General features: G+C 44.3%; 1 protein-coding gene across 2 annotated transcripts; it reads right to left on the bottom strand.

The window, feature by feature from the left end:
- Positions 1 to 468: 468 nt before the first annotated feature.
- Positions 469 to 10767, bottom strand: CSF3 (colony stimulating factor 3). 2 transcript variants are annotated; one of them, XM_054994760.1, is made up of 5 exons: positions 10669 to 10767; positions 8547 to 8707; positions 6249 to 6356; positions 4271 to 4417; positions 469 to 2195 (listed from the first exon to the last, which is right to left on the bottom strand). In XM_054994760.1, exons 1-5 carry the CDS (start codon positions 10682 to 10684, stop codon positions 2031 to 2033), a joined length of 597 nt encoding a protein of 198 aa, XP_054850735.1. In that variant the 5' UTR covers positions 10685 to 10767; the 3' UTR covers positions 469 to 2030. The 2 variants fall into 2 exon arrangements, with proteins under 2 accessions (XP_054850735.1, XP_054850736.1); XM_054994761.1 differs by lacking the exon at positions 10669 to 10767 and adding an exon at positions 10589 to 10630.
- Positions 10768 to 19975: the final 9208 nt, after the last annotated feature.

The following is a 19975-nucleotide window of genomic DNA, read 5'->3' as shown; positions in this document are numbered from 1 at the left end:
CAGTTTGGCCCTCTTAACTTAGTGGGAATGTTCTCAGTGCATCAGGGATGGGCTAGGACATTAAAGCAAGCTGAGTTAAGTGACTCTTGAAGTGTTGGCAGGTTTTTCTCCCTGTTATTTCTGCTCCACATGGGAGTATTCTGTGCACATGGAGCAGTAAAAACAGGGGGAAGAACTTCCCCATGCTATTGTAGCACAGGCTTGAGAGAGGAGCCTGTCCCCCACCCCACCCCGTGGATGCCCCATGGGTTCCCTGTGGGGAACCCAGACCCAACTCTTTAAAAACTTGCACATCTAGTGAGACCCTCAGTCTTCCCAGGTCCCGTTATGCCATTTTTTGGCTCCTCTGTCATTTGGTTTCCTCATCCCTGCTTTAGTTTTATCCGATCTCACAAAGAGCTACAACACATTTGATTCCATTTTAAAAAATTAAATTTATTTCAACTTTCATAAAAATTGGAACCATGTTCATGTGGTAATCATAGCATTCAATAGAAAAACAAATATAAAAAGTGTAACAGTTGCAAATGATTGTGAAATTCTTTAGCTCAGGAAATGTTCTCAGACCAAGATTCCAGAACATTGAGAAATCTCACAGCACAGAGATGAGATTTAGTATTATAAACTTAAAAGTAGTACAGTCAAAGGTGGGTGAAAATCAGGAGTTAGCAAAATATCGTGCAGACTTTGAAGGGAGAACAGTTAGCTGTGGATCTGTCATGTTTAAATAAAAATAGTTAAAATCACAGTAAGTTAAAACTACACTTGCAACGAACTGGAACTCAAATTCTGGAGCAATTCATTACAGAACTGAATGATCACATAGTATCTAGGAATCAATGGGTGCCAACCCAGTATCTTTAATGTTTGAGCTGTAGATATCAGGGTCCCCCGATGACTGGTGGAGTCTCTCAACTAACGATTGCCAGTATGTGGCAATTATAATTGTTATTAGTTCTTATATGACTTTTACAACACGCATAAGAACAGCTAGTTTACTTGTGGCTCATGTTATACTGTACAAATGAGAAATATATATTGAGTGGCACCCAAAAGACTATCACTAGCAGAGGAACTAGAAGTTCTCTCTGGCTCGTCCAGCTACCAATAGCTGGTACTCAATGTTTAAATATTAAACAGCAGATAACGTTGGTCTCTCATTATGTGTCACAGCAAGTGACATTAAAGCAGCCCTAAAGCAAGCTGAGTGAAGTGACTCTTGAAGTGTTGGCAGGTTTTTCTCCCTGTTATTTCTGCTCCACGTGGAGTATTGTGAGGGTTGCAAGCCTGCACACCCAACAGCCATATCATTGTTAACAACAACCACTTTAACAATGTGCTTTTAGTCTGACATTTATATAAATATTAAATATGATAAATATTCAAAACAGTTTGTTGATTAAAAAGGCAACAACATATTTTAAATACTAATAAATAAAAGCCTAATAAATAAAATTAGTAACCAAAGATAAGAATTATTCCATGCAAGCCCTCAAGTTTGTTGTGGGAAGACCACAGTTCAGGAAGTCTCTCAACCAAAGTTCCTGATGCCCTCTTAACTGTGGAGAAGTTATACAGTTGGAGATGAGTCAATTACCAATGGTTAAATCTTGGTCACCATATTAATCGAATGGTAGCCCAAAGTTTCTCTGTCAACACTCCACGATCAAACGGGCAAGACTCTTGAGCACTAGCCACTTGGAAGAGGTTTTTTTAAGGATTCCAAGGATGAGAAACTTAATTCTGTACATTAAAAAATATTTGCTAAATTTCATGAGGTACTTGGACCCTCATGTGATACTTGTTCAGACTTTTGGTTAAGTATTGTAAAAAGTTGTACTAGGTTGGTAAGGGAAGTGACTTGTTTTTCTGCTGATGACATATGGAGCCAGGGGAACCACAAATTAGAAAACTAAACTTCTGTAAGGCAAAAGATAGTTCATTGTCCATTTTCATAGAAGAAGCGCTCCACTGCACCCAGCAAAGAGGCTCCACAAATCTTCTTCCTGAGTTCTCCCTGCCTCCTGCATTTATGAACTGCAATGTCGCAGGGCCCGGAGTGTCATTTCAAGGAATTTCTGGAACTTGCCAAGGGCAAGATAGCTTCCAATTTCCCTTTCCTTTTGCAGAAAGGAAGGAAGGTCCTGGCTTTCCATCTGGGGGTAGGTGACCACGGTCAGTCCTCTTTCTTGCATCTGAAGGAAAAAAAGAGAATGCCATTAGTGTTTGAAGTATGAACAGTTGCAAGTAATTGCCTTTCCAGAAGACTGAAAATCAAGTTTATTTAATCTCTTAAATGCAGTACTAGTACTAGTTTCTCTAGTTAACTCAACCTCAGAACTCCGAAGCAAGTTATGGTATTTTTTAAAAAAGTAGTAATAACATGGAGAGATGTATATCTTTGCATGAGGTGGGGATTACTTGGGCAGGGAGGAAAAGAGAGACACTGGAATGAATCCCCATGGAGAACTTATGGATCATTCCTTCATATAGGGCAGGTGTGACCCACAATAAGAGCTACTCTCTTGTCATCAGGCATTCCTGTAGGATTACAGAGGAGGGAGGTGCCTCCAGTCTATTGCCTTGGTGGGCACAACACCTGCCATCAACATTTCCCAGGTGAAATCAAGAGGGGAATGATGGGTATCATGGATATGGTTAGAACTGTAGGGGGACAGTTGCTGGATATGACCAAGAAAGTTGTTCAAGACACCTATGCATACAGAAATAGGCTAGTTCGGCCCCATAACTAGACAGGCCACAAAGAGAGTCTAGAGGCCTAGAATAATACAACCTTGGAGAAGGACATGCAATAATACACAGATATATTGCCATGTGTAGATTTGAAGAGCCAGCTGACTCATACAAATGCATACAATGTGCCAAGGCACAAGTGCAGGGACTATCTAGCAACATTATTCGAGGATAGTGACGTTGGTGGAGGGCCAAAAAATATTCAGATGTAAGAAAAACTTGTAATCACTAATTCTACACAGACTTTGTTAATACAAAAAGTAGCAAGAATGAACTAGCTATTGTTATATGTTTCAAGAAGACGTTACAAATACAAATAATCTTGTCCGGTGTATGAAATCATAAGATAATAGTCAAAATTTGAGACTCTGAAGCAGCTATTATTAAGAAAAGGTTATGAAACCCTCTAAATATGACAAGCTAAACTAATTATAAGCTTCCTCTTTGGAGGGGCTCCTTGCCTACAGCCTTTGTATCTTTGGGTAACATTTTTTTTACTCATGTAATTTCGCTCCTTTAATGATCTGTGTAGTTATAATAGAGGGTATGATTTTCTATTAACTGAGTTAATATCAAGAATACTGAATAATTATTTTGTAATAATAAAGACTTAAAATGGAAGTAGAGACTCTTAACCTGAGAAGTTATCTGTGGTGTACCTCTTGCCAGGAGTTAAATGGCTATTTCGTAGAGATGGAATGAGTGGAAATGGGCTTCCACTAGCTGAGTTCTTACCCCACCCCTACACCCAGGCACACCAAGCCTTGCAGGAGATGCCGCTCTGTGGAAGTATTCTATACCAAATATGTATACCACACTTTCTTCCCCTTTAGAGACTCAAAACATTTCCATCATCATTCTCTCCCTGCATTTTATCCTTTCATTCTCCAGGTGAGGTAGGTCACCAAACCAATTTCCATGGCAGAGTGAGAATATGAACCAGAGTTTCCCAGTTCCAGAGTTTCCTACTTCCTAGTTGGACATTGTAACCATTAACCCACATTGCTTCTCTGCACTCCTGCTATCATGTGAGAAGGGCCAACTGTTCCCAGTTAGCTAAGAGAACAGATGTTGCCGGAATCTCACATTAAAAGGTAAAACACCGAGTGATTGCTGACCCATGGGGGACATCACATCATGATGTTTTCTTGGCAGACTTTACGGGGTGGTTTGCCCTTGCCTTCCCCAGTCATCTACACTTTACCCCCAGGAAACTGGGTACTCGTTTTACCAACCTCGGAAGGATGGAAGGCTGAATCAACCTTGAGCCGGCTACCGGAACCCGGCTTCCGCCAGGATCGAGCTCAGGTTGTGAGCAGAACTTGGACTGCAGTACTGCAGTTTACCACTCTGTGCCACGGGGCTACTGGAATCTCACATAAGTATTCCTTAATGTACAGCTGCCACGTGGAAATATTATGGCTCCCTCATAACTTGGTGCAAGCATGAAGTGGCCTAGGAAAGACTTTAACCCTCAGGTTGAGATCTGAGTGCCCTGAAAACCAGCTTCTCTTACCTGCTGTTGGAGGTTGGAGGACAGGTTTGACACATCCACTTGAAGACTACCCATGTGTCCAGCAAAACTTGGCAAGATCTCTTTAATGTGGGAAAAGTAGCCATGGTAGGTGTGAAGGCCTGCCCTTATCTGGTTGAAGCAGCCAGCCTGAAAGAACAAAGTGGAGAAAGAAGGTGGTATTAAAGAGGCCTGAAGCTTGCTAGAAATAGCAAGGTGGGGCAGGGCAGAGCTATATGGTACTACGCTTGTGGCTTAGGCTGGAGAAAGGCTTTTCCCCCCATGTAGCACTAAGGTCAGAGGCTGAACTGCACAGGATTAGCAGGTTTTTGTAGTGGGAGGAAAACATGTGCCCCTGCTACTATGCAAAGCAATGTCTCAAACCAAGTGCTACTAGGCCGAGTTTAGGCACACACAGAAATGCACTGAGTGGAGATTTAGGGGTAGGGTTGCCACCTCCAGGTGAGACCCAGAGAGCTCCTGGAATTACAACTGAATTTAGAGTTGCGAGCTACCAAGTTGGAAAATTTCTGAAGACTTGAGGGGTGGAGCTTGGAGAGGGTGGGATATAATTCCATACAGTCCACTCAAAAGCAGCTATTTTCTCCAGGGGAACTGATCTATGTGGCCCCGAGATCACTTGGTTGGCAACCCTAACTGATCTCGGTCAGTTCCCCCAGAGAAAATAGGTGCTGTGGATGGTAGACTCTATGGCATTATACCCTAGTGACTAGATAGATGTTTCTTGGATCAACAGGAACAAGTGTTTCTTGGGGTGGGGTGGGGGTGCTGTTTTTGTTTTAAAAAAAGGAAAAATACAAGGCTGACATTTTGATGTCGCACTCACACAAAAATAGGCTTCTGGCAGTTCAGTTTATTAATATTTGCTGCAATGAAACAATTTCTCTGCGGATATTTTGGCAACAACTTACAAAGACTGTTGACCAATAATGCCTAAATGCAGGCATATTAAATCATTCCTCTGTTCGTAATGTGATTTTGAGAGATTTCACTCTTGAGACGGTCGAGCCAAACATCTGCTGGAAATAAGACCTAGCATTTAAGCCTTGTTTAAGCCAGATTTCAACTTCAGGTCGCATTTTTGAATGCTTTGACCCAGGGAAATGTGAGGTATGAATACAGAGTTTTTTTCTTTTGCCAATAATGAACCACAGCCAGTTCTCAAATTCGGGAGACAGGCCTTCACAATCAGAGGCTTAACACGGCCATGATCAATCCTTATTTTTAAGGCTGCCCCCCAAAAGTAGTCTCAAGCGTTCCATTGAAGATTGTTTTTTTCTTAAACATGCATAACATTTTGTTTATTTTAGTCTTTTGTGGGGGTGTAGAGAGAGACTGAGCTGTCACCTATATAGGTTTAGCAAATACTTTATTAAATGACCAGCTGACCAGTTAAGTTGTCCCTTGTGGATTAACAGATCAGCATAGCCCTCTTATGTAACTTGGGAGAATTTATTGCACTCTTATCTTGCTAACTCATTGCCTAAACTGCCCCCCCTGAAGTGCTGAGTCAGGACTGGGATGACATTTCACCCCCCTGTGGTCCAGGTTACTAAAATCATTTAGCTTTCTACTACTTATCTATTTTTTGTCAAGTGGCTGGGGTGTTCAGTAGCTGTTGGGGGGCGGGGAGAAGTCTGCTGATGTTACCCATGGTTTTTGGTTTCTGAATGATGAAAAAGGCTTGCCAAAATAAAGTAAAATCAGATTCTCCCCCTAACAAGTCTTATTATGATGGACTCCAGATGTTGGGAAGTGCACATTTGTAGTATCAGCTAAGTTAGACAACTCCCCTGAAGACAGAAAAGAGTCCTTTTGATCGCTCATGCAATATCCCTCTTAATGGGCAGGTTGTCACCTGTCCGGGTACAGGAGCCGTTCTCAGCCCACCACCAACTAAACAGGTGGTGGATTTTGCAGAAAAACAACTTGGGGTTAGGAATGAATGGCCGTCACTCACCATGTCACAAGGGTCAGCGTGGCAGAGGGAGAGATCCACTTGTGGGATGCCCAGAAATTCCTGCATCAACATCAGTTCGCTGTCACTGATAATGTTAAAGGCTTTACGCTGAGGGTTTGCAGGAGAAGAGACAGCATTAGGAGAGAGATTATTGGCAGGGATATGCAGTGTGCTTCAACACCAGGCCAGGGGTGGACTGGCTATTTAACGGGTGGGCTATTGCTCTAGAGAGATGCTGGTGGCCAGGAGCAAGCAAAGTATAGCCCTAGCCACTCTGCCAGAGCTTAAGGGGCCACTTGGCTCAGCCCCTTCACTGGTAATTGATGCCAGCTCACCAATTGTCTCCTCCTGCACTGCTGCCGTTTTGGAGGTTGAGGCAACAAGTCAGCCAGTGTCCATTGCTGGTGCTGCCAAATTCAGTGGCCCCTGCAGTGCTGGCTTGCAACCCCACAGGGGCTGCTCAGCTGGGCTTGTTCCAGGGTTCACTTCTCATTCTGCTCCTGCACCAGGTGCAGCCTGCCTGTACCTTCCCCCTTGCCACTGGCTTGTGGGTCTCATCCCAGAAGACTGCATCCAGCACTAGTAGCACATTAACTTCCTGATTTCCATAGTGCATTTTACAATGCTTGAACTGGGTTTATCTGGCATTACAGAGAAGGATTTGTAAGTGTCCTCCCCTTTGCTGTGCCTCCATCCTCCCTGGCCTGCTAATCAAACAACGTTCCAACATTTTCTGTTCCCTGAATTTGCCCCCTGCCCCAAAGCAGGTCTGTCCTCTCTGGAACAAGGGCTTCCTAGTCCTGGAAGTTCCCACTCGCCAGTATCCGTGAAGGAGTTGCCCTCCTGTTGACAATAGTGTTGTTGTAGCCACCTAACCCAGGGAAGTGAGCTACAGTCAGACAAGTGATTGATTTCTAGAGGAAAAGGGACATATGGAATTGTGATTTACATGGGGAGAAAAATCCAAAATGGCTGTGGGATCAGAATTCAGTTTTGAAAAGTTTATATTCTATAGAAAGTTTCTAGTCCTTATGATGGGAAGTTAAGCGGTTGAGGCGTTGGACTGTCCCTGCATGCAAAAGCCAGAAGAGGGCATTTCTAGTGGGGAAGGGGCAGGCTTCACAGTCATCTGTAGCTCCTTACCCATCCTCATGGCTAGCAAACCATAAGTTGTGCAAAATAAGAAATATATGCAAAATGGAATGAAGTTATATGGTTTGCAGAACTACTCGTTTCTTGGTGTAGAATTTGGATAGCCTTGGCACAGAGTTAATTTTTAGCATGGAATCCATCCCTCCTCGTTTATTGGCCAGCTGGAACATCCTCCTTCCCCTTCGCCACAATTAGATCAATCCATGTGATCTCTGCTAGAAAATTTGGTTCTTATTAAAGGGGTGCAAATAACCCTCAGCAGTCACTGAAGTGCAGGGTTAATCCTGTGTTCCTAGCCAAATTTCACTAATGCTGGAATAAACACTCATCTCTTTTTGGCAGGTCTAATCCAAACTTATCTCCCAAAAGCAGCCAGGGAGAATGCAGTCTCCTCCCCGTTTGCTACTGGGTAACCTTCATGGGTTGGCTTGGAAGTAAGAGGTTAGTGCCTGTGTGTGACAACAAGAACCAAGTTCACAAAGCTAAGAACCGGAGAGGATGAACTCCTCTGTATGGGGGTTAAATTCCATGGAGGGACAGTCTGTAATTTTACAGGAAATAGTAAAAAACCCCATTAAAACCAGCTTGCCAACTATTTTGTTTATCCTAGAACTCAGTCTGTTGGGAATAATTATCCTCTGGGTAGTTCTGAGCTTGCCAAGGCACATAATCTAATACTGTGTACTTAATCCTTCCCATTGTATTTTACAAGGTGCAATGAATTTCTTTATTACTAGGAGAGAAGTTGCTGCAGGATACATTTGGCAGACAAGAATTCTAGCAGGATGCTTGCTGTAAGCTCAAACAAAGTCTAGAAAAATTGGGGTGATGCATTTATTTGTCCTTTGGGATCTAAGGTGTTTCATTCCAGAGGATAGTTTCAGGTAACTAGCTGTGTTGGTCTATGGTAGAACAGCAGGATATGTCCAGTGGCACTTTAGAGACCAGCAACAAATACAGTAGTCTGGGGTATAAGATTTGTGACTGGAACCCACCCAGTTTATATGTTTACCATCACACACACATCCCAGTGAGCTTATTGCTACATTCTTATACAGTCAGTTAGATCTGCCCGAGGCACCAGGAAACTTGCATGCATTTTTTTTGTTTCCTCTTGCAATATTTATCCTTTACCTGCCAACTCACCATAAGCTCTCTGATCTTAGCAACATCCTTCTTTATCCTGAAGGCAAATTCCCGGTTTTTATGGATAAAATGGTTCAGTTCTGGATCCCCAGAATATTCCGGAAGGGGTGCAGAAGCACTCATTGCCCACCACAATGCAATGCTGAGTAGAGAAAGAACACCTGGAGAGAAAGACAGGCACAGACATCAGTTTCCAATTGCAGCTAGCTAAAAACAGCGACCCTGACCTGGAGGGCCCAGGCTAGCCTAATCTTGTCAGATCTCAGAAACTAAGTAGGGTCAGCTCTGGTTAGTACTTGGATGGATGGGAGACCACCAACGAAGTCCAAGGTTGCTATGCAGAGGCAGGCAATGGCAAACCACACCTGACCGTCTCTTGCCTTTGAAAACCCTCTGGGTTGGCTGCAACTTGATAGCACTTTACACACATAAGAACAGCCATAGAACTTAGGGCCAGCCAAGGAAGTTTGGGTTGCTGGAGCGGAAAATTGATTTGGTACCAAGTTAACACAGGATACAATCCACTGGAAGTTCTCTTGCTCAAGTGAACAGGAACAACACAACAGCCCCCTCAGTAGGGAGCTGAGCAGGACAATTTCTCAGCAGAGACTCTATCTGGCACCTTTAATAGCACCCTAAAGCCACCGCTTGTTCCCACCCATCAGATAAAGCAACGGGGCACCAACACAGGTTCCATTTGTACAAGCCCCTTTTCATCTCTTTCTGCAGCAGTTGCATATGAGAACATGACTTGAAAGCTTATAGTCTGCTGCACAGATAACCCCTCCCCACCCCAAAAAATCCAGAATGTGGGTAAACAGGTATCTAATGCAGCAAACCTCTTTAACTAAGTCTGCATTACTCAGAAAAATTCATTGAAAAAAAATGATTCTTCCCTTTTTCTAAAGAGAAGTTTCTATACATAGGAGATTAAAGATTACAGGCAGGAGAGCAGTGCGTGTGATTTATGACCAGGAAAGTTTGCCAAAGTTTGGACATCAGAGGCCCGTTTTTATTGGATTACAGGCACTCCACTGAAACTGGTAGTGGTTTCCTTTGAGAAGCTATAACAGCAAGCATTATAGGCTGAGGTGCCCACCTCAAGCTATTGATCTGGACAAGATTCTTAATAGGAGTGAGGCAAGCCCAGAGCAGTGACTCATGTACTAAAGCAACAGGCAGCCCCATCTGAGGACGAGGAGTTCTTAAGCACTTCTGTGTCAGGAGTGATTGAATGTTCTAGTCATTCCTAGTACAGAGTTCCTATCCCCAATGGAGTATGGATAGGAAGAGGCAAAGACAGAGGAATAAATCATGCAGAACCACGACAGGCAGCCTCCTCCATCAGAAACTACCCAAGAGCAGATAGGTGGTCCAAGACCACTCACTTATTTTAAGCCCCGGCTATCTCACCTGTCTAGAAAATGATAAAGTACAAAACAAAAGCTTTTTAAAAAGTTGATTGGAATGACAAGAATTAAGGAGACTTCTAACTTTCTCTCTATTCTGAAGATGTTCCTAAGATCAATTGTTTCCTCAAATTGGTTGCTTTGCTTTGAGCAAGCATCTTTCTGTATCTACCCAGCCTCAAAGGGTTGTTGTAGATCTTCTCCTTAGACAGTTTTAACATTGAACTTGGTTAGAATTCTCACTTTCAGTATTGAATAGACTTGGGAGTAAAGAAAACATAGTTCCCCCTTTCTATACCCTTAGACTGGCATGCACTAAATCCTTGTACAGGGCAGCGAGGCTAATAAAACAAGCAACCTAAAATGTTTAAAACCCACAAGAGTTCGACAAGTTTAAAAAACAGCTAAGCCCCCACCCAACATTTATCACTGAACTCCCTCAGATAGTTTGATTTAAAGCTCTCCATAATTTACAAGACAGCCTTTCAATACAGAAAGAAAAATAAGAGCTCTCTTTAAAAGTTATATGTAGCCAAAAAAAAAAAAAGAGGACCGCAAAGCAACCAGGTGCAACTGAGCAAAAAAGTCTCCCGCCTAAGCACCCTTCCGCAGGGACGCCTGCGGGAAACTTACCAGCTCCGGCGCGCCTGTCTCAAACCAAGCCGCGGCTTGCAGCTGGAAAGGAACTGGCCAGGCACCTTCGCGCTACTTACTTCGTACTGAACTCATCGCGTCGCTCCTCCCCTCTCGTGAGGATGGGCTAGCTCGGCTGGGCAGCTGCTGGGAAGGAAGGCGAGGTAGACCGGGGCTGCTTCCCAGTGGCGTCTGTGAAAGGTTTCTCCACCATTAGAGGTATTTATAGGGAGCTTTGAGGAAACCCCACTGATGTAATTAGTGAAGCAATTATTACTAATTCAGATGTACATGAGAAGGCTTTTTTTTTTTTTTTTGGAAATCTACCTGATCCTTCCGCACAGATCTGTGATCGCATTTCCTGCGCGAGTTTCTTTCTTTTTTAGGGGGAGATTCCAGCGGGTCACAGTGGGGGTGGGATCCCTCGTGCCGTTCTCCCAAATGAACTCCTCGGAACCGTTGTTTGCTCCATTAGGGGACGCTTGCCTGCGACATTCATACTGAACCTGGGGGTTTCCCCCAAGGGAGCAAAGGGCAAGGGGGGGTGAGGTTTGAGCAGTATTGTGGGATGGGGGAGCCCTCCAGTGTGATCCCTTCTGCTCCCCTTTGAAATGCCCTCTTTTGGGTTAAACTGGTACAAGAAGAGGATGTTGGGTAGAAGATTCCTGTATTGCTGCGCATCAAGTCAAGAGAATGTCGGCGGCACCCAAAATCAAAAGTGCCTTTGCTGATGTGTTGGGGGAGTTCAGTATTTCAGAAGATGATTTCCTGCCTTAAACTGGCCATCTCTAAAGTGCTGGGCTCTTCCTCCCTCCAAGCTCCCCCCAAAACAGGGTGATGCTCTTCTTTGCTGGTTCAGTGGATTTAGAAGGGCCTCACTCTTCTTAGGAGGGCTCTGTTCTTCTAGGGGCTGCCCCAACAAGGTGTGATTTTCATAAAATAAATACATCAATCACATTGTTATGATGGTGGGATCTCTGAGAATGAGCGCTATTGCTAGCAATTTGTTGTGACTTAATCTAAATTCTGTGCCATGCGGCCTTGGGCAATTCACAAACTGAGGTTCCAAATGGCATGTGACACTGGAATTCCTCAGTTTGTGAATTGCCTCATAAGGTTGTTCTAAGGATAAAATACGGGAGAATCCTGTATGCCACGCAGATCTGAAGGGTGGGACAAAATATGTACTAGAACTGAATTGGTTCCATACCAGCCATGTAGTCAAAACTGGTCTGGTTCCTTCACTCAATTTTTACAAACAGCTCAGTCACCTTTTCCCCCTTTGTCTGCATTATTTCTCCATCTTTTCCAGACCTGATGTGTGATGCTTTTAAAAAGTTTATACTCAATTGCAGCGTCCCTCTAGCCAAAATGCTAGCCAGCCAGCCTTTCTAGGGCTACTGTCTCCTTAAAGTTTTATTTCTCTTTCACTTCAAACAATTTCTGTTCTTTCCCATTGCTGGCTGGTTCTTTCAGGCCATCATGATCAATTATAAATTATCAGCTGGGTGGGGGGACTTAAGTACTATTTTGAACTTTGCAATCAGCCAATGTCATTGATGATTTAAAAAAATTCCACAATAGTATTGTTATTTTTCAATTGTTCTACTATGATCATAATTTAAACAACAGTCAAAATTATGAGCACTGATTTAAGCAGGCTACAAAGTAAAAAGCAGTACGTGAGCTACCCTCCCCCCATAAGAACTGACAATAAACAATTTATTCATGCAAGAGAATCAAATGGCGGTCAAGTGAGATGGGAAACAATTAATTGGATTAAAATCACATAAGGGAGAGAAATGCAGAGTACACATACTTAAATAAATAACTTAATAAGCCTGATGGAGAATGACTGGACCAATGTCACCCAGTAAGTAAGATTTATAGTGACACAGGATTCCTTGCTCAGTACTTTAACCACTACACCATAATGTCTCTGAGAGAAGAGCTGATTCTTTCAAGGAAAAAAGCCAAAAGGCAAGGAAGTCAGGTTGAAGCCCAGCAGAACTCTTGATCTGAGGACCATTGTAATAATTATTGAGCAATGGACTGGGTTTCTCAAGGAATCTGCGGAATTTCTTACTTCAGAGGGTTAAAAAAAAACCTAGCAGAGCTGATTTTCGTGAGAGTTACATTCAGTACTGAAATTTAAATGTGCACGTGTGTACCCTTTCTTTGAGTATGAGAGAAGATGCAGAAGAGCTTTCTTCAGTGCAATCCGGCCTGAAATGTGCTCCATTAGGATCGGGGGGAACTAAACTCTTCCCTTGGCTGAGATTTCAGGAATCTAGACAGAGACCATAAATGGACAGCAATTGATTCCAAAAGAAAGAGGTCCAGGGGCTTAAACCTGGAGCCCCGTGATGCTGGAAACCTGGTCCCCTCGTCCTGGATGCCTGAAGCTCATGCCACTGCAGTACTCCTTAATATGACATGAGTTCCAAGGCTGAATCTTAGCGTGAAAAATAGGTTCTGGAGCCAAGTCGTTGTGGTGCTCCTGGTGTGCTGAAGTTTTCACGGGGCTTAATGTCATTTGCTCAGGCCTGAATTAGAATCAACAATTTCCAAAGGTATGACATTGTTGGAATCTGATATTTCCTTTGGTTAATGTTTCAATCCTCTTTAACGAGATCAGGAATCCCTAAAGTCCTACTTGGTTGCGCCTGGAATTTTGAGAACAAGAGGGGTGGATCAGCCATTAAGGCCTCTAGGGAAAGTCCTGGTGGGCTGGTGGCCTGCTGCTGGGGCTGCCCTGACCCTTGGTGAAGTGGGTGGCAGCCATCACTACCACAAGATGGCAGCCCCTGTGAGGGAGGCAGCAGTCAGCAGTCCCTGCTTCATGGGAGCCAGCAGCCCCTATATCTCACACAAGGCAGGTGGGTGCCAGCCAGGCAGAAGTTGCTGAAAGTCTATACCTTCCTCCCCCCCTCCCTTGGGGGGCTGAGAACAGGGTGGACCTAGGACAGTGCCCTTTCCTGGGCCATTTTTGCCTCCAGATATACCTCAGAGAACAGGTCATGGAGCCACTAAAAAATTACTCCCAGAGAGGCTGTGGCTAATCACAAAATGTTGGTAGGTTATAGGCCATGCGTCTTCCAGGAATGGCTGCAGCTGTTTCTTGAATGGGTATTCCCTGACGCTTCTAGGGCTTTTCTGAAGCACTTCCTGCTCCAATGAGGTGGAGGAAAGCCGGGATTGGCTCTTTGCTTTGGGGAAGAAGGAAGTGAGCACGAGGAAATAGATCAGTGAGCACCTGAGTGCCAAGTCAGAGGTAGCTGCTCTGGGAATCATGTTCTTGCAGGCAACTGTCAGTTCCCTCCCAAAGAACCTGTGCTCTGCTCTGCTCTGTTGTTCTCAGGATCCGATGAAGCTTCCTTTTTTTGTCTGAAGCCTGTGCATCTTGGATGCAAACCAGGGCAGGAGACTGGAATTCCTTGGGGAGGGATCTCCAAATTATAGCCTTTTCCCTTTGCTTCCTTCAAGTGAACGGGCATTCACTTTTAAGATGCAATTGGAGGGAAACAGTAAGGACGACACATTTGCAGCCCACGTCTCATATTGTGTTTGTCCTCCAAGGGTCTGGGATACAGGAAAGATTTTGTTCCCCTTGAGGGTTTCTCAGCCCCTAGAACTGCCCTGTCCCAGGCATCTAGTTACTTGTATTTTCAATCTGGTGGATTAAAATGAAGTGCGTAAGGTAACCAGCCAAGTCAAGGTAAAGGTGTCCCTGCAAACCTTGAGAAGGTTTTTACCCAGCTTTAACTCCTGTAGTATCTGGGCTTCTACCGTATTTATCTTTGCAACACTTCTTCTAATCATGGTATTTTGAAACAGATAAGGGGAGTTGAAATCTCATAGCTAATCCATCACAGGTCAGGTGAGAAATTCTGAGCAGCAGCCACCCTAGTTTGGGCCATAGTAGCAAGATCTTGTACACTTGTTAATTAATCTGGCGTAATCTGTGGGGCTCAGACCTATTTAGGCTAGCTCCAGAAGTCACTAAAGCAGATCGAATTCTTCCAGTCTCCGTGTTGATCTGTTGTGGGGGAAAATAAAGAGGAATCGAGTGTCCCCTTCAAGACTGACAAGATTGTATTTTAGCACAGTCTCTGGTATACAAGAGCCCTGATGACAGTTTTATGCAGAAATAAAATCTTACTAGTCTTTAAAATGCCAGTAGACACAGGTTGGTTTTCAGTTCTCATGTAAGCATGCATTGCAAAGGGAGAAAAATGGCCCTTCCTTATCCATCCCACCAGGTCTTTTTTTCTGGGAAAAGAGGTGGTGGAACTCAGTGGGTTGTCCTCGGAGAAAATGGTCACATGGCCGGTGGCCCCGCCCCCTGATCTCCAGACAGAGGGGAGTTTAGATTGCCCGGCGCGGAGGGCAATCTAAACTCCCCTCTGTCTGGAGATCAGGGGGTGGGGCCACCAGCCATGTGACCATTTTCAAGAGGTTCCAGAACTCCGTTCCACCGTGTTCCAGCTGAAAAAAAGCCCTGCATCCCACCTATAAATAGGACTGGAGGATTAAAGGGACATCTATCCTCATTATGGCTGCAAGTGTAAGGACACTTTCCTGGGAGTAAGCCCCATTGAATGACATGAGTAGGCTCGCTTAGGATCAGTCCCTTTTGAGCACTAGGAATGGAACTGGCGAGGGGAAAGAGTATGTTTTTCTTGCTCCACGTGGAGTATTTTCTGTACATGGAGCAGTAAAAACGGGGCGGGGCATGGCAAAACAGCAGGGGCAAGGAGGTAGGAGCCCTTCCTCCTCCTGTGGCAGAGGCCCAATTTCATTTTCACAATGGCAGGCATGAGAACATAAAAAGATATTTCTCCTGAGCTTGGGCCCAGAAGGTGGACAAGAGTGAGGAGATTCATAAATGAAATGTAATTGTAGCGCTTCCATGTCAAATGATGCTGGGGGCATCCAGACGATTCAACAGAGCCATATTCAAAATTATTCTTAAAGGAGAAACAATTCAGGGAAATAGGGAAAAATAAAGCCAGAGGGAAACCAGCAGCAGGTCTTTTAAGAACACCTGAAAAAAATCTCCAGGGCCGTTAAAGGGGAAGACAAGGGGAAAGCAGAGATGGATTTTTTGGTGGAAAAAGAACACATCGGAAGTCTTTATTCTAAACTGACTTGTAAAGACCTACAAGATGAAAAGTCTGAGGGCCCTGGCAGATTCTTTTGACATTTTTTAATTCTATAGTTATGCTCATCTTTGCTGGGTGATCTTTTGAAGCCCCTTCCCTCATTGATGGAGCCAAGTTTACACATGGGTGACAACGGGCTGTTCCATTTCAAACTGCAGATGGATGAGTCACATTCCTCTGCATAAAAAGGAACTCCAGGCAAGTAGAAAATTAGCATTGCAGGCACAGCCCCGTTGCTTTGATGTGATAGATTTTTACTTGCAGGGAGGATTTTTTAAAAGGGAAAACCTGGTAAATCTCATTGGCACTCAGGAGTGATGCAACCCATTCCATTAGCTCAGGATTCTATCTCCATGTGTATAGATCAGGCCAGTGTTCCATAATTTAGGCTTAGCTTACACTGACCTGTGTCCAGGCTTGAGGTCGGGCTGCACAAATGAAAGAATACTCCTCCATGCAAAACAGACAAAATCCCTGCACAGAGAAGATTAGAGAAAGGTGCTGTAGCCATACCCTTCTTCGTGAAACACTTGTTTTCAAAGAACAGGTGTTGTTGTTTTGGGCATGGAACATTCAAACATGTGCCCCCCCCCACCCCCGCCTCTTGCAGCCTGATGTTCAGGCACAGGCTTACTGCCTCCCTGAGAAATTGAATTAGAAAGGAGAATTTATGCTGATGATAAGAAGACCACTGTATTACTTCAGGATACACTGGGATTTGATTAGATGTGGTAGAAAGAAATTCCATGGACAGCTTCTCTCTAAGCTGGGGATCTGCAACTTGCTCTTCTAGGGCCAAATGTTGCTCAATATAGAATCAAATTTGGCTCCTTAAAGAAGAAAATCAATCCTGTTTGTTGCGATATATGGGAGGGCTTAGGTGGGATGCTAGAATAAGCAGGGCCTAAAGAGAATGATAGGAAATGATTGTGAAAGGACTCAAGGGTTTCTTACAGTGCAATCCTAAGAAGAGTTACACCAGTATAAGCCTCTTGATTTAAATGGTCTTAGAATGGTGTAACTCTTCTTAGGATCGCACTGCCAGAGATGCTTTACAGAAAAGGAAATGCTAGAGATGAACAGCTGCCAAGAATTCAAGCATGAACCATGCACAGATTTATGCTAGTGTGCTAAAACAATCACACAGGGTGCTCTTGTGTATATTGTGAGACCTCTTGTGTGCCTCTTCCTAAGAAAGGACTTGCTACAATCAGGATGCTGCAAAAAATTTATAGATTATCAGTCAACCTGTCAACTATAATGAATATTAAGTTGCATATTTTCAGTTCTGAAATTGGGCTTTCTTATACCTGCTCTTTGTAGATCTCTTCTTTTTAATTGTAAAAGGTGCTGACCTCTGCTGTACACAGAAGGGTTTGCCAGAAGGCCACAGGTAGTCACAGTTCCCAATGGAGCTGGCTGGGAAATCTGGAGCTGGGCTTCTCCTTAGAGGAAGGAGGAAAGAGTGGTTCCCATCAGACAAAAAATGGGGAAAAATGCAAGCAGGAAATTCAGAGAAGGGATCAGCAAGCTGCCTGGAAGTGGGATTAATTGGGGTTGAAGCTTTGCCCAGTTAAGGTGCATTCTTTCACGTGTTGTAAGGAATGCTCTCTAGAGAATGCAGGAGCTGAGGGAAGGGGAGCAAGTGGGTCCAGCTATCTCACCAGTGTCATAAGGGTATAATCTGGAGTTCTGGGATCTCACTGGGGGGATGGGACGGGGGTGATTTCTTCATTGGGTATGCTTGTCTCTCTTGAGTTGCAGAGCCAAGAAATGTTATAAGTTTTTGTATTAGACTGATAGCAGATGAGTGTTTGTGGAAAATTGATTGTTGGAGGCTACTCTAAACTGCTATAATTGGTACTTGCCTGTGTTGGGGCCACAAGAAACATCATAAAAGAGACACAAGCCCAAGATTCAGAGCAGGTTGACAGGAAGGTACAAAAAAACGCCAGTTGCTGCCAGGGCTGGTTCAAGCTAGACAATCACTTCTTAAAAGAGTTAGGTCTGGATTCCCGCTGTGGGGAAGATGTGTGGAATGGCTTTCAAAAAATAAAGCAGAGCCCATTTGGGCTCAGAACACCACCACGGCGAGAAGAAGAGCGCTTGCCCCCCTCCCCGCCATTTTCCATGTCAAAACAGCACAGGGATGGGGGGGGGGGAGCTTATTTCCCTGTTTTTCTGCTCCACATCTAATATTCTGTGCTTTATTGTTTAAGAGCCCTACTCTGCAGCTGCTGTGTTGCTGTGGGAACCCAGACCTAACTCTTTAAAAAAATGTACATCTAATCTTGCCAACTGGTCAGGTGAAAAAATGTCCTGACCCTGAAGCTAAATAATATCAACTAAAAATTGCTACACATATGAAAGATGCAGCTAAGAGGGTCCAGTTTAAAAACTGACAACCCTGGGTTCTATATGGTTTGTTTTCCCAAGCAAGGCATACCCAGCGCCTCCTGGGCCTGCCCCTTGGCCAGCCAGCTCCAAGCTAAGCACCTTAGCACTGATGCAAAGCCTTGCCTTGGACCAAGCTGACGATGGCCGTGCAGTCCCACAAGTGTTGCCAGTTATCCCCCATGCTGCTGATAGCTGGGCATGATCCAAGCCCCTGGGGGGCATCAGACCACTCCCCCCTCAAACAGCCACTCAAGTGGCTTGGACAGAGATGGGGGAGGGTCTGATGCTGCTTAAGGACTAATACTAATTATCTGGGTATCTGCCTATGCAGCAGGTATTTGTAAACTTATGTTAACAAAGCAGGCCTCTGACACTATTTTAGGTCTCCAGTAATCTCTCTTCAAAAGGAATGTGTCAAAACCTGTCTCTGACCTTTTCTGTGATTTCCAAAATGTCGTCCCTTTAGAGAACCCTTTCTATATTAGCTGAGGAATTTCTGCTTGCCTGCCAAGGAACCACTGTATGTAGTAGCAAAAGGTTCTGGGACTATATTAGGGTTGCCATCCAGCAGCTGGTAATTGGGAGGTGGGAACAGGAGGGGCACCATCAGTGGAATAGCGTTATGCCACTTTCCGGGGAAAACTAGAAGTGATGTTACTCTGTTCTAGGAATTACTGGAAACTCTGTGGTCATAGGGCTGTTGTGAGGATAAAATATAGGAGAGTCATGTATACTACTATAAGATCCTTGATGGGTTAAAAACATGATATTACTGATCTTCTCACCAGACAATATGCTTCGCTTCCCACAGTTTCTCCTAGAATACAGCTTGAAAACCATGGTGTGAGGATCAGTGTGGTTGAACAAAAAAATGAAGTCCCTTTAAAAAATACCCGAAAGAGAACTCTCCATCTTGCAGACTGAGTTTCCTTTGTGACAATCCTTGTTTCCTTTGTAGGGTTGCCACATCTCTCCCACTGAGGCAGCAGATCTCTTGCTGACAAGTAATGTTACGTCAGTCTAGGAATCTCTGGAACCTTGCTGGTTTTACCCTGGAGCAACGTACTGTCACTGCCTTTTTTCCAGAAGTGACATCATGGCACATGCAATACCAGCATCTCCCATGTCTCTACCCCAAGCTTGCAGAGATTGCCAGGCATGGTGGGTCTGTGGCTGACTTGTAAATATGGTTGCCAACAGGCTGGAGAAAAAAATGTTCTGACCCTTTAACAGAGGCTTAAAGTGTAGAAATGTGCAGTTGAAGCTTTTCATGGCATGGAGGCAAAATACATCAGCTGGTTAATAACATCCCATTGAGCCTCTGCTAAGGGGAGAGGACTTTTTTTTTCTCCAGGTTGCTGGCCATCCTAGACATGTACATGTATAGAGCATCTGCTTTGTATGCACAAGGTCCCAGATGCTGCCTCCAGTTAAAAAGCTCATATAGTCGATGCGAAAGACCTCTGTCTGAGACCCCGGAGAGCTGCTGGCAGTCTGAGTAGACATCACTGTCCGTAATGGACCAGGGACCTGGTTCAGCATAAGGCAGCTGCATGTGTCCCTTCGAAACGCCTCCAGGCTGTTTTATCAGGTTAAACGAACCCATTTTTCATTCTGCTTGGGCTCCTGCTTGGGTAATCTCTCTCGCACTTTGTTCAAGCTCTCTTTCCTAGCCCCTCTGTTTGCACTCCTATCCTGTTCCATCTGGTCTGTTTGTAAGGTGGCTGCAAGAAGATATGGTTGAAGCTGTTGTAGGCCTGATGAGAAGAGCAAATAGGGATCTGGGCAGTGTTTGCTTTTTCACAAGCAGAATGGACTTAGGACT

This window comes from Eublepharis macularius, chromosome 12 (genome assembly GCF_028583425.1).
Source record: "Eublepharis macularius isolate TG4126 chromosome 12, MPM_Emac_v1.0, whole genome shotgun sequence".
NCBI lineage: Eukaryota > Metazoa > Chordata > Lepidosauria > Squamata > Eublepharidae > Eublepharis > Eublepharis macularius.
Note: the sequence above shows the minus strand (reverse complement) of the source record. Positions and strands in the feature narration are given on the sequence as shown.